The sequence below is a fragment of the Mycotypha africana genome (assembly GCF_025528875.1).
Source record: "Mycotypha africana strain NRRL 2978 chromosome Unknown BDF20scaffold_1, whole genome shotgun sequence".
In the NCBI taxonomy this organism is placed as follows: Eukaryota; Fungi; Mucoromycota; class Mucoromycetes; order Mucorales; family Mycotyphaceae; genus Mycotypha; species Mycotypha africana.
The window spans coordinates 1,042,377-1,056,144 of record NW_026515725.1 but is presented as its reverse complement, the minus strand read 5'-3'; the positions used below and the strand labels follow the sequence as shown (position 1 = coordinate 1,056,144).

Here is a 13,768-nt window from a genome sequence, read left to right as displayed (position 1 = left end):
GTTGCAGGGATGTGTTTATTTTAAAGCAAAAGAAATCCACTCAAAATATCTCGTCTACCATAAAAGCCTACTTCGTCTAAAATCAAAAATCTATAGTCCACTAAAAAAAAAAAGAAACGTGCCATTTAAGGTACCGACTTCGTCCACAAAATCCTCGAAATCGTCTCTTATGAAACCTAAAATACTGTAGTTGTTGTGCTATGCACTCGCGTTTGCTACAACCACAGCAAATAGATGAACCCCTTTCGTATCTTCTAAATCAGCTACCTAACCACCCGCCTAAACAACCTACGATAAAACGTCAATGGGAACACCAATGGCCGATCCTCTGCTACATACTATATGAGCTAGACTATCTATTCCACGTCAAAGAACCCCCATCTTGGATGTTGCTCTAGGATCTTTACTGCTCCAATGGATGTCTCCTTCTAATCACTCAACCTTGTGACAAACTCGTTTTTACCCTTGATCCTAAAGGGCTTTTTAGATACTTTTATAAGCAGTCGGATCTGCCCCGGGCAATTTTATATAACATTGTGCCCACTGGGTTTTCAAGAAAATTATTTTGTCAATAAAAAAAACCTCTCTTTAAACGTAGTTGTTATGCGCACTTTTAAATTGTCAGTGAAACTCATTCTCAGCACGTGACATTTATACAAACCTTATCATTGGCCAGTACTTCGGTTGAAGGCCAATTTATACATTCGAGTTCGGATTTTACATGCCGATTACTATAAATAGAGTCATTTTCAGGGTATATCTAAGCTCATTATACTGTAATCGCCTCAACTTCTAGTTTTCAAAAATATAAAAACAAATTACTTGCGGGGTTCTATCAGAAATAGTCATACTGTATGTCTATTTTTGGTAATTATTCATCAATATAATCATCATCACTATCGTTATCGCTTCCACTACTAATATTACCCTCCTCATCATTTTTCATCTCTTCTGTAGTCCTAACTTTTTGAGGCAAAATTGATTCATTTATACAGTATATCATTCTTAAGTGAATCAATTAATACTGTAGTAATAATTCAATATTTTGACTTTGTTTATCTTTAATATAATACAGTATATATCAATTCTTTTACAAAAAAAACTTACTGTAAAGCAGCTTTGGATCAAATTACAGTAAATGGGTTGAAGAGATTTAAGTGTAGGTAAACAAGGCGTAATAATACTGTAAGTACAGTATCACAATCTGTAGCAAATACATTGGATCTCGCAGAAAGTTGGCACACCAAGGATCATTTTGCACTTGACCCCAGACACCTTTGATCCGCTCGACGGCAGTATCAGCAATTTCAGGATCGTCGTGCAAGTATTCACGATAACAGGTTTTCATTAACTGGAGTAGCATCAGTGAGCAGTCGACTCTACTACAGAAGACGATGAAAGGTTGTGTAGATTGTTTGTCTTGGAGAGAGAAGTACGACAGATAGTCGTACAGTATGTGATATTCTTAGATATCAGAGTTATTATTTAATAAGTTTTTAAATGTAGAGACTGAGTGAGTCAGCGAGACCGAACAATAGTTCTTTGATGATTTTATTTTGGTTTAGAAATTGAATGGTCTTTTATATGAATGCGAGGTTAAACTGAGCTTATAGTGGAATTAAGAAAGTAGTAGTGACAACCGAGTAATATTGTTCCTGTTAATGAATTGTACAACGCCACTGAGATATATCTAGATTACTGTACCAGTAAGGTTGAAGTGTGCCTGATGAAATCTTATTTGTCCCAGTGTGCCTGGAATCTTATTTGTTCCAGTACACTATAACTGGTAAAGGCAGTAAATCTGGATTGTTTCTCAGATTGTTATATGAATTAGAGGTCAGAACGTGACACATATCAACTGATATCAATGATATGGATGATTAAACATGTCTCATGTTACTGTTCTGATTTCCTAGAAATTTCCAAGCAAGCAATTCTAGAACTCCGCAAGGCACATCTCATTCTCAGATCAAGTTCCTGAAAAGTATAAATATGATCCCAAGTTGAAGTGTAGAACGAATCTTGGTCTTATCTTTATCTTTTGTCTTAATCGACTCTTAATAAACCTACTGTACCACAAGTTTTCACAGACTTTCTCTTTGTCTTTCTATTCTTTCATCTGTTATATTTTACACATACACAACACGGATCCTTATGAAGGTTAAAATAACCGTGAGTGATAGACTTGTTACAACAATTCTTTTCTTTTACGGAAGCATACTGTACATGGTTTTTGTCCACAATTCTTTATCAGAATATTCTACTTAATAAAAGAAGATAACTTGGTCTTCACTGATTCCCTTTTGTTTTCTTTTTCTTATACTTTTATCTTATCGTATACAACATTTTTTTCAGTGAATCACTTCAAGATGTCTATCAATAATACTGCTGGTGATATGAAGGCTGCTGGTGAAGTAGACAAGAAGAACTCTGCTGCGGCTCCTGGTGCTTCTACAGGTGAAGGTGGCTCTACTCAAGAAGTAGTAATGGAAGAAGGTTTAGATGCAATGAGCATCGCTGAAGAAGTAACTGAAAGGGTTACCCCTTTGTCGGGCCATGAGCATCAAGGAGTGATGATGGATGAAGCATCTTGGGTTTTGACTACAATTGACGACTTCCGTCAAGAACTGGTACGTGACATGAGTGATTTATCCCAGACTCGCGTTAAGGGGGACATGGAAGCTTTTGACGCTGCCATGTTAAAGATGGACAAAACCCGTAGGGCTATCCGCAGCCTTGAAGAGAATTTGGCATTCCTCAGAAAGAAGAATTCGGTGTGATATATCCAGTTACTTTAAAAGACTTATAAAAATAAAATAAGACAGTAAAATGACCAGACACAACAAAGATACCCTTTATTCAAGTTTGTTGAGAATGATACTTTTATATGAGAAACGGGGTTATTAACGGATATTCAACTATTAATACAACTGAACTAAAACTATCATGAGAATGATAAGATCTTAGCCGCAAGCGGGTGTCAAAGTAGATGTGTATCAGATTGTCAAGCAGGTACTGAAGTCGCTCTGTAGTTTAAGACGTATAGTTGTATCTTGGATACAACACGGTGGTTGATGATAACAACACGCATGAAGTCTTTTCTGGTGAAATTGGTGGTAACCGACGTGGCCTTACATTGAACCGTAGGGATTTGCCCAAGTTCTAGTTGAGCTCCGATGTGTTCAAGCGTTACCCTAACGAAGAGGTGTTCGAGTCTGTTGATCACTATTTGAGGACGTTTGAGCAGATTATCAGGTCATCATCGATTGGTAGTGTCGAACGTCATTGGAGCACCCTCATTCCCTTGTGCCTTCCTCCTGGTGACTCTTCGTGGGTTGACAAGACTTTGGTGAAGTGTGCCAGCTGGTCGGACGCAAAGGTCGAATTTAGGAGGTATTATGGCTCCAGAACGGCAAAGCGTAGATTTGTGGAGCAAGTTTACACCATGAATATGGGGCTAAATGATAGCATCGTGGATTATTCAAGGAAATTCTTGCAAACTATGCATGAAGCCGGGATCTCAAGCACTGATGAAGGCGTGGCTGATCCTTTTTTGACGTCGTTGACTCCTCCTGTACAGACGGTATTACGTCTATCAATGGTTACGAACAAGGATAAGAAGTGGACTGTCGAAAAGTTGAGTGAATTGGCCAGAGACATTTTGGGCGATGACCCATCAACTTATGCTCTTGCGACTGCTCTCTTGCCTGGTACCTCCTTCGCTGCAAACAATGGTTCGGTTGCTATACCTTCAGGTGGTGGTGAAAGGCCTGCTAAGAAGATGAAGAAGATACATAAGGGTGGTAGCTTCCCTTCTGGTGATTCTGCGGGACCCAAGTCATTCTTTTGTAAGCGCCACGGGAAGAACAACACGCACAACACTGATAGCTGCATCTCATTGAAGAAGGAGGATGCCCGGAAGGACAAGGCCAAGGCATTTGAACAAGCCAAGAAGGAGGGTAAGTGCTACCGTTGTGGTGATCGGTACTCCCCTGTTCATGTGTGCGGTGGATCGCAGAAGAAGGTGTTGGCGGTCAAAAGCACAACGGCCACTGAGACGATCGAGGAAATGGAGAAGGAATTGGCATTGCTCCCTGTGCCTACAGAGGAGGATGCACAAATGGTTGAGGCCTATGATTGTAAGTCTGATAATAGAACTGAACCGTTTACTACTGTAGGTATAATCCACTGAATCTAACGACTCCTATTAAAATAGAGGGCAAACTTCTGATGGCGCAAATTGACACTGGTAGCGATGTTAGTTTTATAAATCTTTTTACGCTTAAATATTTAAATAATAATAAGGTTTTTGCAGTTCATGGTACTTACTGTACAACATGCTTGATAATAATCATCATATTCCTCGTATTGGTAAGACTGACTTGTTGAGAGTTGGCTATACGAATGGTATTGAGTTCAAACATTCTTTTGAAGTTATGAAATTCAATGAGCATTTTGATTTTGATGTGCTTTTGGGTGTAGACATTCTACCTAAGTTAAACATTTCTCTTCATGGTGTTGCTTTTTAAGTTAAATAATCCAGAAGAAATGGCGAAACAGTTTGACAATGTCAATCATGAATTCGATGTTGAACACCTTCCAAATTCTTCTCCTGCTGGTACTCTCATTGAGAGAAAGGAATTTATGGATGCTATTAGTGAAGCACTTCATACTAATGCTAACATTCCTGAGACATCATCTTGTCCAATCCCAGAATCTGTGGTACGTCTTCCTACTCCTCCTGATGCAACTGCATACATGAGATATTCTTAAGTATTTTTATAGACCAAGATAGAACGAGACCGAAAAAGTCAGATAATTTTTATTTCAATTTTGAGAACATGAAGGCTTTACTGTAATTGGAGTACTACCAAGCGTGAATTATTCGCTGTTGTTACCGTACTGAAGAAATTCAAGGAATATCTTTGGGGTCGTAAGTTTACGATTTACACTGATCATAAGAGTTTGATCTACTTACACACTCAAAAGGTATGAATCCCATGTTGATTGGTTGGATGGAAACTTTACTTGATTATGATTTTGACGTTGTGCACGTTCCAGGCATTGACAATCGCTTAGCCGATTTATTAAGCCGCTTACTGTATATCTACCCTCAAATACGACACTAGCCCCACCACATACTTCGTCACCCTTCGGAGATACGACGAGAATAAACATCCATATATACCTATGCCCACATTGTACCTATACCATTTTAAATAAAAATCAACAATATAAATAAAACAATTAAATGTTAACGTGTCTTTGCATACATATTTCCAGTATTTTAATTCAAAATAATTTTAACTAAATATATTGTTTTTGTCAAACAATCAATATCTATGACAAAATTATACCAAAATCTAGCATCGGTTATGACTACGCGTGGACAAATGCGGGATCTGCTTGGACTTGCACGATTTGTGCCGAAGCACCTCAAGAAGTCAATATTGCCCATAGACAAGCGTTTCACAGAAACTTGCTTGTAGCATTATACCGAAGAGGCGTGAAGAACTGAGTGTTACGTGCAGAAGATTTTGCTTCTCTTGTCCTCCCCGACAAAGATACGCCCATAACAGCAGAATTTTACATCCATCAAGGTGCAAAGTTTTTTGCGAGAGTAACGGCATCGTTGGCAAAGCTTAACGAAAATCTAAAGGAAGCATTAAAAGGAGAGCCTTACAGATTTACAGAAGATACCATCTTCCATTATCTCTATTATTCAAGTGAGCTTCTTCACCAACACAGAAAAGATATCTTCCATTCGTTCATGGGAAATGATCAGTTCAAAGCCGTCCATTATTACCCTACTCTTACACACAGGAAACAGTTACTATTGCAACAAAAGGCCCTCTATTATTATCATAAAAGATATTATAGGAGTCGAGCAGCGGCAAGATGAAGGGTTTGATGCAGTAGACCAATAAATAAGTGAGCAACGCTTAAACGAACATGATCACTAAAATACAACGAACTTGAGATAATACCAACCAATGATTGAAAATCATATTAAAAAATCGTATGTTCCAAATCAAATTAGTCAAGCTAGAGCCCCCACCAGCATTACCACCGAAGGAAGTAGTAACACTTGCGCGTGTTTTGGAAAACAAAGTTTTGGGTAATGCCACCAAATCTTTTAAAGTCGCTATCAATAATCCAATAAAGTATATGTTAGTTACTTTGCGATGCTTTCAGGCTTTGAAAGATACTTTTAACGCTAATATAAACTGAGATGACAACTTGAGAGATTCAAAAATCATGGATATTCACAAAAACAGTAAAGAAAACGATAGTAGTGACGAGCTGAGTGATGCAGATTCATCTATTGCCATTATTGATAATGACAGTAAAAACAAAGATAGCAATACTGATATTGATATGGAAAAATCTTAAGTTTACTTTTGTAAATAAAATTATCATTGCTTGCAGCTTTTGCTTTTAATATTGCGGTTTTCTTTGTATTAAGGAAGCAACAACTGTATATGGTTATCACCTTTATACAATGATTTGATATAGTCACATGCTTGCTTTACTGAGATTGTGTCATGGACTGAAATTCCAAACCAACTGTAAAGTTTTCACCCCGTTTTAGGGTGCGACCTACTACATATCCAATGAAAAATTACTTGTGGGCTGAAATGCCAAAGCCCAGGCATGTCCTTTGGTCCCACTAAAACTTCTTTTCTCCTTTTATCCCTTCACTGCCTTTGAATTTCAGTAAAAAGTATCATGCCAGGCTGGCTCAACACATTACAGGCGGCTGTAGGTGCTGTTGAAAGCAATGAGTTTCTTTGGGCGATTGACGTGAGACGAGGTGATGAAAACGCTAGATATATAGGTAATGAGCATCAATAAAAAACGGTAATCAACGCTAATAGTCTCCCTAACACATTCATGAAATATATTACAAAGGAAAAAAGTTCGGCTGCTTTAGAAGACGGACCGTGAAGAGTATGATGGAGCGGTATAGGAAACCTACCATCTATGAGGTGATTAGGGAACGTGATCATTGTTTTCTATACATGGATATCGAAATACACGACATATTCAGTTTAGATGAAGCATCGACCATTATCAGGTTTATCAAATCGACCTTAATAACGCATTTAAATACAGTATATCCTTCCCACAAGCCTCTTTAGACCACACTAAGCTGATAATCTTACATTCTTGTATACCATCCAAATTCTCAATTCATATCATTCATCGAGACGTAGCGTTTCAAGATCATACAGTATCCTGTGCTGCGTATGTCGCAGAAGTGGCAGCATTTTTTTTGAGTGAAATTCAACCGTGGAGTTACAAGAGATTATGATGCCATGAATGGAGACGATAATGAACACGGAGTGACAGTGTCATGTCCCGACCACTGTCTACGGTATCGAAACACGAGTGAGAATTAATTAATTTAAACACAGCATAAACGGCTGTCAGCTTAGACTTGAATTGTCGATTAAGCAATTGTTCACAAGTCAAACTGGTATCAGATCCATAACAGTGTTAGAACACGCCTTCACTAATCTCTCATTAGATCCATTAGTACTCATTGGTTGTAACTACATCTTCCTAACATACTCTATAAGCTCAGCTAACTCTCTGAAAAATATATAAAGCCTTCATGTTCTCAAAATTGAAATAAAAATTATCTGACTCTTTCGGTCTCGTTCTAGTGTATCTTGGTCTATCAAATACTTAAGAATATCTCAGACAGAAGCGATGGTGAAGGCGCGCTTACGGGATCATTCAAGATTTATTGACCAAAGTGTATACAGAAAGAATCAGTTGTTTAGAACATACGGTTCAGCTAAACTGAATTCAAACCGGCCATTGTTACAAGTAATGGATGATCAAATTACAGAATGGACGTTGGATGCAAATTGGTTTTTTAATTCACAAAAGATTCCCGCAAGTGCATGGTTAGATAGTCTCATTACAAACGTACCTGATGACATGGAGTTGTTGACAGTAACGCCATCACAATATATCGGGCCTTCAGCTGTTAGAAACGCGTTAAACAGATTATACAGAGGCTCGCTTAATGATTTGATGTCCCAAGAAGGTCATTTTCTAAATGCCTCAAATGCCTCTGTATTCTATAATATTGCTTCTTCTTCGAGGAGCTCTACTAGAACCAGACCTACCTCATCTACATACTTCAGCTACAACTAAGCGTCATGCACAAACTGATATCATACATAAGTTGGAGAGAACAGTGGCATTTCCAACAGTCCAGTCTGCTAACACTATGATTATTGACGAATACGGAATATTAAGAAGAATAAACTCTTTGAATGAAGAAGAGAGGGTTTACTGCTTGTTTTGCGAGATTGAACGTCATGATGGTACAGTAGACAAGTGGGAATCGGTGTTTGTAGTGCCAAGGTCATGGTAACCCCTACGTTAGAGAAAGCAATCCATTGCTTTAACTGTCAAATCATCACTGCGTTTATTTTAGAAAGTTGTGATCAGTACGGCTTTGTCCCTGACGTTGATGAAGAAATAACAACAGATAACGATAAACTGAATTATGACGGTAACGTTGACGTTGATTTTCATGATCCATGCAGGTTGTACTTCTTGGACGCACCAATGGGTTGTGGGAAAACCTATATCGCTGAGCAATTCATCAAAAGTTTGCCTACTGCTAGTGTTACAGTATGTATCACATTCCGTATATCTTTGGCAAAGTACTTAGCTGAAAGGTTGAATCTAAATTGCTACCTTGATCAAGACATATGGTCACCACAAAGTAGTGACAAAAGAAAGAGGCTAGTGATCTGTTTGGACAGCATACACAAGATTACTGATACACTTTATGACTATGTTCTCCTTGATGAAGGAACGTTTGTACAATATCATTTTGTATCTGGATTGATGACTGCAACGCTTTCGCAAAATACTGTATGTCAAAGTTCAAAGCTATCTTACAGTTCGCACAAAAAACTATCGTAATGCAGCACAGAATCCCGGAAAGTACTCTTGATTTTTACAGTAACATTATAGGTGTTGATCATAATGACAAGTCATTACTTAAGAAAGCAAAGTTTTTAAGACCTACTGTTCTTCAACCGGTTCGACGATGGAAAATGTTAGAGGATCTGCTCAGTTACATGATATACTGTGTCACGTTCTGACCTCTAATTCATATAACAATCTGAGAAACAATCCAGATTTACTGCCTTTACCAGTTATAGTGTACGGGAACAAATAAGATTCCAGGCACACTGGGACAAATAAGATTTCATCAGGCACACTTCAACCTTACTGGTACAGTAATCTAGATATATCTCAGTGGCGTTGTACAATTCATTAACAGGAACAATATTACTCGGTTGTCACTACTACTTTCTTAATTCCACTATAAGCTCAGTTTAACCTCGCATTCATATAAAAGACCATTCAATTTCTAAACCAAAATAAAATCATCAAAGAACTATTGTTCGGTCTCGCTGACTCACTCAGTCTCTACATTTAAAAACTTATTAAATAATAACTCTGATATCTAAGAATATCACATTTTTTTCAGCGAATTCCTATCAATCAACTCAAAAACTTATCAACTCTTACTACAGTATGTCTGCCTCTACCAACAACTCTGTCGCTTCTTCTACCCCTGCTGTTACTCAAGAACAGTTGAACTCCCACATGGATAACCTGGACATAACCATGCAAGATGGTCCTGAAGAATCTGTCAACACTGAGGTAATCCTCACTGATGGTGTTCAACCCAGCTCTCCCATGAGTACCTCTGGTTCCATCTCTGTTCTACGTACAAGACTGGAAAACTTAACAAATGCCATCGCTCTAGGTTTCATGAATAAGATTCCTAAACAAGAATTGGATGATATGAAAGCTGAAGCCAACGAAACAGCTGAGTACATTCAATATCTTGAAGGCCTCCAGAAGGTCTACCAAAACGAACAAGTCATCATCAGCACCCCTCCTACTGGTTCTACTCCTCCTACTACAACAGCCAATGATCGATACTGCTTCTTGATCCCAACGGATTTACCTTACTGGCAATGGCAAGGTAACGTTTGGCAGGAATCTGCTGATTCACATGAGTCAGTGAAGGAATTGCTTGACAACTTCTATATAAGTGTTACATCCACTGGCCTGGATATCGACCAACACTGGGCACGTCTCATGCCAATCCGCATCATGAACAGAGACCAACGCTCATGGTTCGAACTATCCCTCAAAGGCCGTGATCTCACTTGGAACGAGGTTAAAGCGATCGTCGTACAGTGCTGCTATTAACCGGCTCACAAAAATATAAAATGATCTGTACAGTGCAATAATTACGTCAGAGCTACGAAATAAAGACCACTAGATAGCCCAAACGTCATAGTATAAGAAAGGAAGAATGACGTAATCATATGTTGTTACACAAAGCTGCAAATAAAAAAAACTTGATTTTGGACTAAATGTAAAATGATACAAATATGATTCAGTGTACCTTAAACTCTATTTTAGCGTACCTGATGCAATGATAACGTATCATTATGATGTAGAGAAGCTGAAAAATATATAAAGGCGACATTTTTACACAGTTTTCCCCATTACACTCTCACTTTTACAGTGACTCACAAAAGTGTTACAATGTTTTTAAAAATTTTAATTTTTCGACTTTTTCATGCATTCTTCCCCTTGAGCACATACTTAAGCACTGATTTTTTTTTGCGATATGGAAAGTAGTAGTTCTAAGCTATTCAGTGATATAGCTTGTGTTAGAATTCATATACATTTGCTTGAGCACATTCGACATTCTAATCGCTCATCTCGACATTCGCAATCTGTAGAAATTCAGATGGTTGAAATGATGAATGTTTACAGAGCCTTCTTTCCCCAGGATTTTTCGAATTTATTGAGTTTCAGCAATCTATCAGGAGTCAATTTAATGTTGAGTATCATGTTTTGTCAAACTTGTACCTTTTTGCTTTTCGATTAGCTACATTACTTTACCCATTCACAAAAACCGCAACATTAGACAAATCTCAACATGCGTCCCGTACCTTACGATAAAAAAAATGATATTTTAGCTAGACTGCGTACAGGAGAGTCTCATAGAAGTATCGCCAAAAGTTTAAAGGTATCCAACGTCACTGTTGGTAGAATCGCTAAAGCTAATGACATTGCATGCAACGAAAAGACCGGCCGTCCTAGGTTAATCTCGGATCGTCTCGAGAAAATGATCGCAAGATCGTTCTACTTAGGGCAGTTCATAACAGCAGTTGATGCTGCCAGGAACCTGCGGGGTCAAGGAGTAGATATTTCTCCACAGACCATACGTAGGGTCCTGAAAAGATCCGATTTCGATTCAAGGATTAGAAAATCAGCATTGCCATTAACGAATGATCGAAGAAAGGATCGGTTGAAATGGGCGAAAGCCCACAAACACTGGACGGTTGATGATTGGAAGAAAGTCGTTTTTAGCGACGAGACCAAAATCAATCGTCTTGGATCGGATGGGAAACAGTGGACTTGGGTAAAGAAGGGAGAACCCCTCAAGGAGCACAACGTCAACTACAAGTATAAAGGCGGAGGTGGCAGCCTCATATTGTGGAGCTGCTTCACTCAACATGGTCCTGGCTTCATTGCCAAGATACAGGGGGGAATGGACTCGCAATTATATTGCGAGATTCTGAAAGGCGACTTCATGGATACACTAAAGGATTATGGCCTGAAATTGAAGGACGTTGTCCTTCAACAGGATAATGATCCTAAACATACGTCCCAATATACCAAAAAATTCTTTAAAAAGCACAAGATAAATGTTCTAGATTGGCCTTCTTATTCACCAGACTTGAACCCAATCGAAAACTTATGGTTTTACCTGAAGTGCAAGCTAGCTGCTTATGACACCCTACCCAAGAATATGGACGAACTCTGGCAAAGAGTAGGAGACGTATGGTACAATAAAGTTACAGCCGATTTATGCCTAAAACATATCGAAAGCATGCCAAAAAGAATTGAAGCTGTTATAAAAGCCAAAGGTGGTCAAACAAAGTACTAACTGCACGTTTAAATAAATCTGACTATCACAAAAATGAAAATTTTACGCATATGCAAATTAAGCTCTATAGTTTAAGTAATTCCAAAGAACGCTAATATGTTTGAAAGTTATATCATTAGAAACCCAACAATATATACTTTCTAATGATATTAGTTTGGAGGGGGGCTTATTAATCATATCAGGTGCAATAGTGATTTGAATTGGAAATTTGTTTGATTTTGTAAAACATTGTAACACTTTTGTGAGTCACTGTATCTCTCACAACTACTTCTCTACAATGCCATATACCGTCACTTACAAAACTGTCCCAATGTTTCGTACTTTTGTGTTTGAGTGGTTCTGACGTATCATACAACCTAACTAAATCCGATGTACAGTGACTCACAAAACTGCGACAATGTTTTCAAATTTTGCATAAATCGCAACTTTACTATCAATTTTCCTTAATAAAGATACAAAATAAAAACGAGTAATAGAATAAGGACCCTTCAAGCTCTTATTTCATATCTAGTTTGTGGCATTTGCATGAACCGATCACCCATCAATTAGGAAAATTGACCGATGGGCGAATTTTTGGACATCACGCATAAAATGAGAGATGTCAAAAGATCACTTGCCTACAGAAAAGCGAAGGGATTTCTGAGTTCTAATGGAGTCAATTACTATTACTGTAGTACCATTCATTTAAATGCTTTTAATGCTTTTTTCCGTTTTTGTTTCGTACAATTTAGACATTTGCACCTAACTCATTAGTCATTACTCCACATTTACAACTAATCACCTTTAACTCTAGCGATGAGACCAATTCCTTATGATAAAAAGATGGATATTCTATCTAGACTTAATGGTACTGAGTCAAACAGAAGTATTGCCAAAGCTTTTGGAGTTTCAACCAGAACAGTCGACCGCATTGCTAAAGATCATCAATCGGCATCTGACAACAAAGGTGGTAGACCATCTAAAATCAGCAAATTGCTCGGTAGAAAAATTGTAAGATCTTTTTACACTGGGCATTTTATGACAGCTGTAGAGGCTGCCCGGAGCCTACGTGCTCAAGGGTATGATATTTCTCCTCAGACGATACGCAGATTCCTGAAATCTGCAGACTTTGATTCAAAGATTAAGAAGTCAGCTCTGCCACTGACTAATGATCGACGAAAGAATCGCTTGAAATGGGCCAAAGCTCACAGAAACTGGACGGTTGAGGATTGGAAACGAGTTGTTTTTAGTGACGAAACTAAAATAAACCGTTTAGGTTCGGACGGAAAGATGTGGACTTGGGTTAAAAAGGGTGAACCTCTTCAGGAGCACAATGTCAACTTCGCTTACAAAGGTGGTGGAGGAAGTTTGATGTTGTGGTCCTGTTTCACTCAATATGGACCTGGGTTCATAGCCAAGATCGAGGGCGGGATGGACGCCAAATTGTATTGCGAAATACTGAAGGGTGACTTTATGGAGACCCTTAAAGATTATGGGCTTAAAAAGGATGATATTGTCTTTCAGCAGGACAATGATCCGAAGCATACTGCCAAACTGACGAAAAAATGGTTCCAAAAGAACAAGGTGAACGTCTTAGACTGGCCTTCATATTCTCCGGACCTTAATCCAATTGAGAATCTGTGGTTCTACTTGAAGTGCAAACTAGCAGCGTACGATACAGCACCGTCGAACCTAAATGAGTTGTGGGAACGAGTTGCGGAGGTCTGGTATAATAAAGTTACGCCAGAACTATGCTTGAAACATATAGAAAGT

General features: G+C 38.4%; 2 protein-coding genes across 2 annotated transcripts; both read left to right on the top strand.

The window, feature by feature from the left end:
• Positions 1-2,336: 2,336 nt before the first annotated feature.
• Positions 2,337-3,848, top strand: BDF20DRAFT_843066 (uncharacterized protein; the record flags this gene model as incomplete). The annotated part of the gene is made up of 2 exons (XM_053079541.1): positions 2,337-2,774; positions 3,167-3,848. Coding segments are annotated over exons 1-2 (1,087 nt in total), but the record flags the coding sequence as incomplete, so codon positions are not given.
• A 4,741-nt stretch (positions 3,849-8,589) lies between these two features.
• On the top strand, positions 8,590-8,760 carry BDF20DRAFT_800981 (uncharacterized protein; the record flags this gene model as incomplete). The annotated part of the gene is made up of 1 exon (XM_053076379.1): positions 8,590-8,760. A coding segment is annotated over one exon (171 nt), but the record flags the coding sequence as incomplete, so codon positions are not given.
• Positions 8,761-13,768: the final 5,008 nt, after the last annotated feature.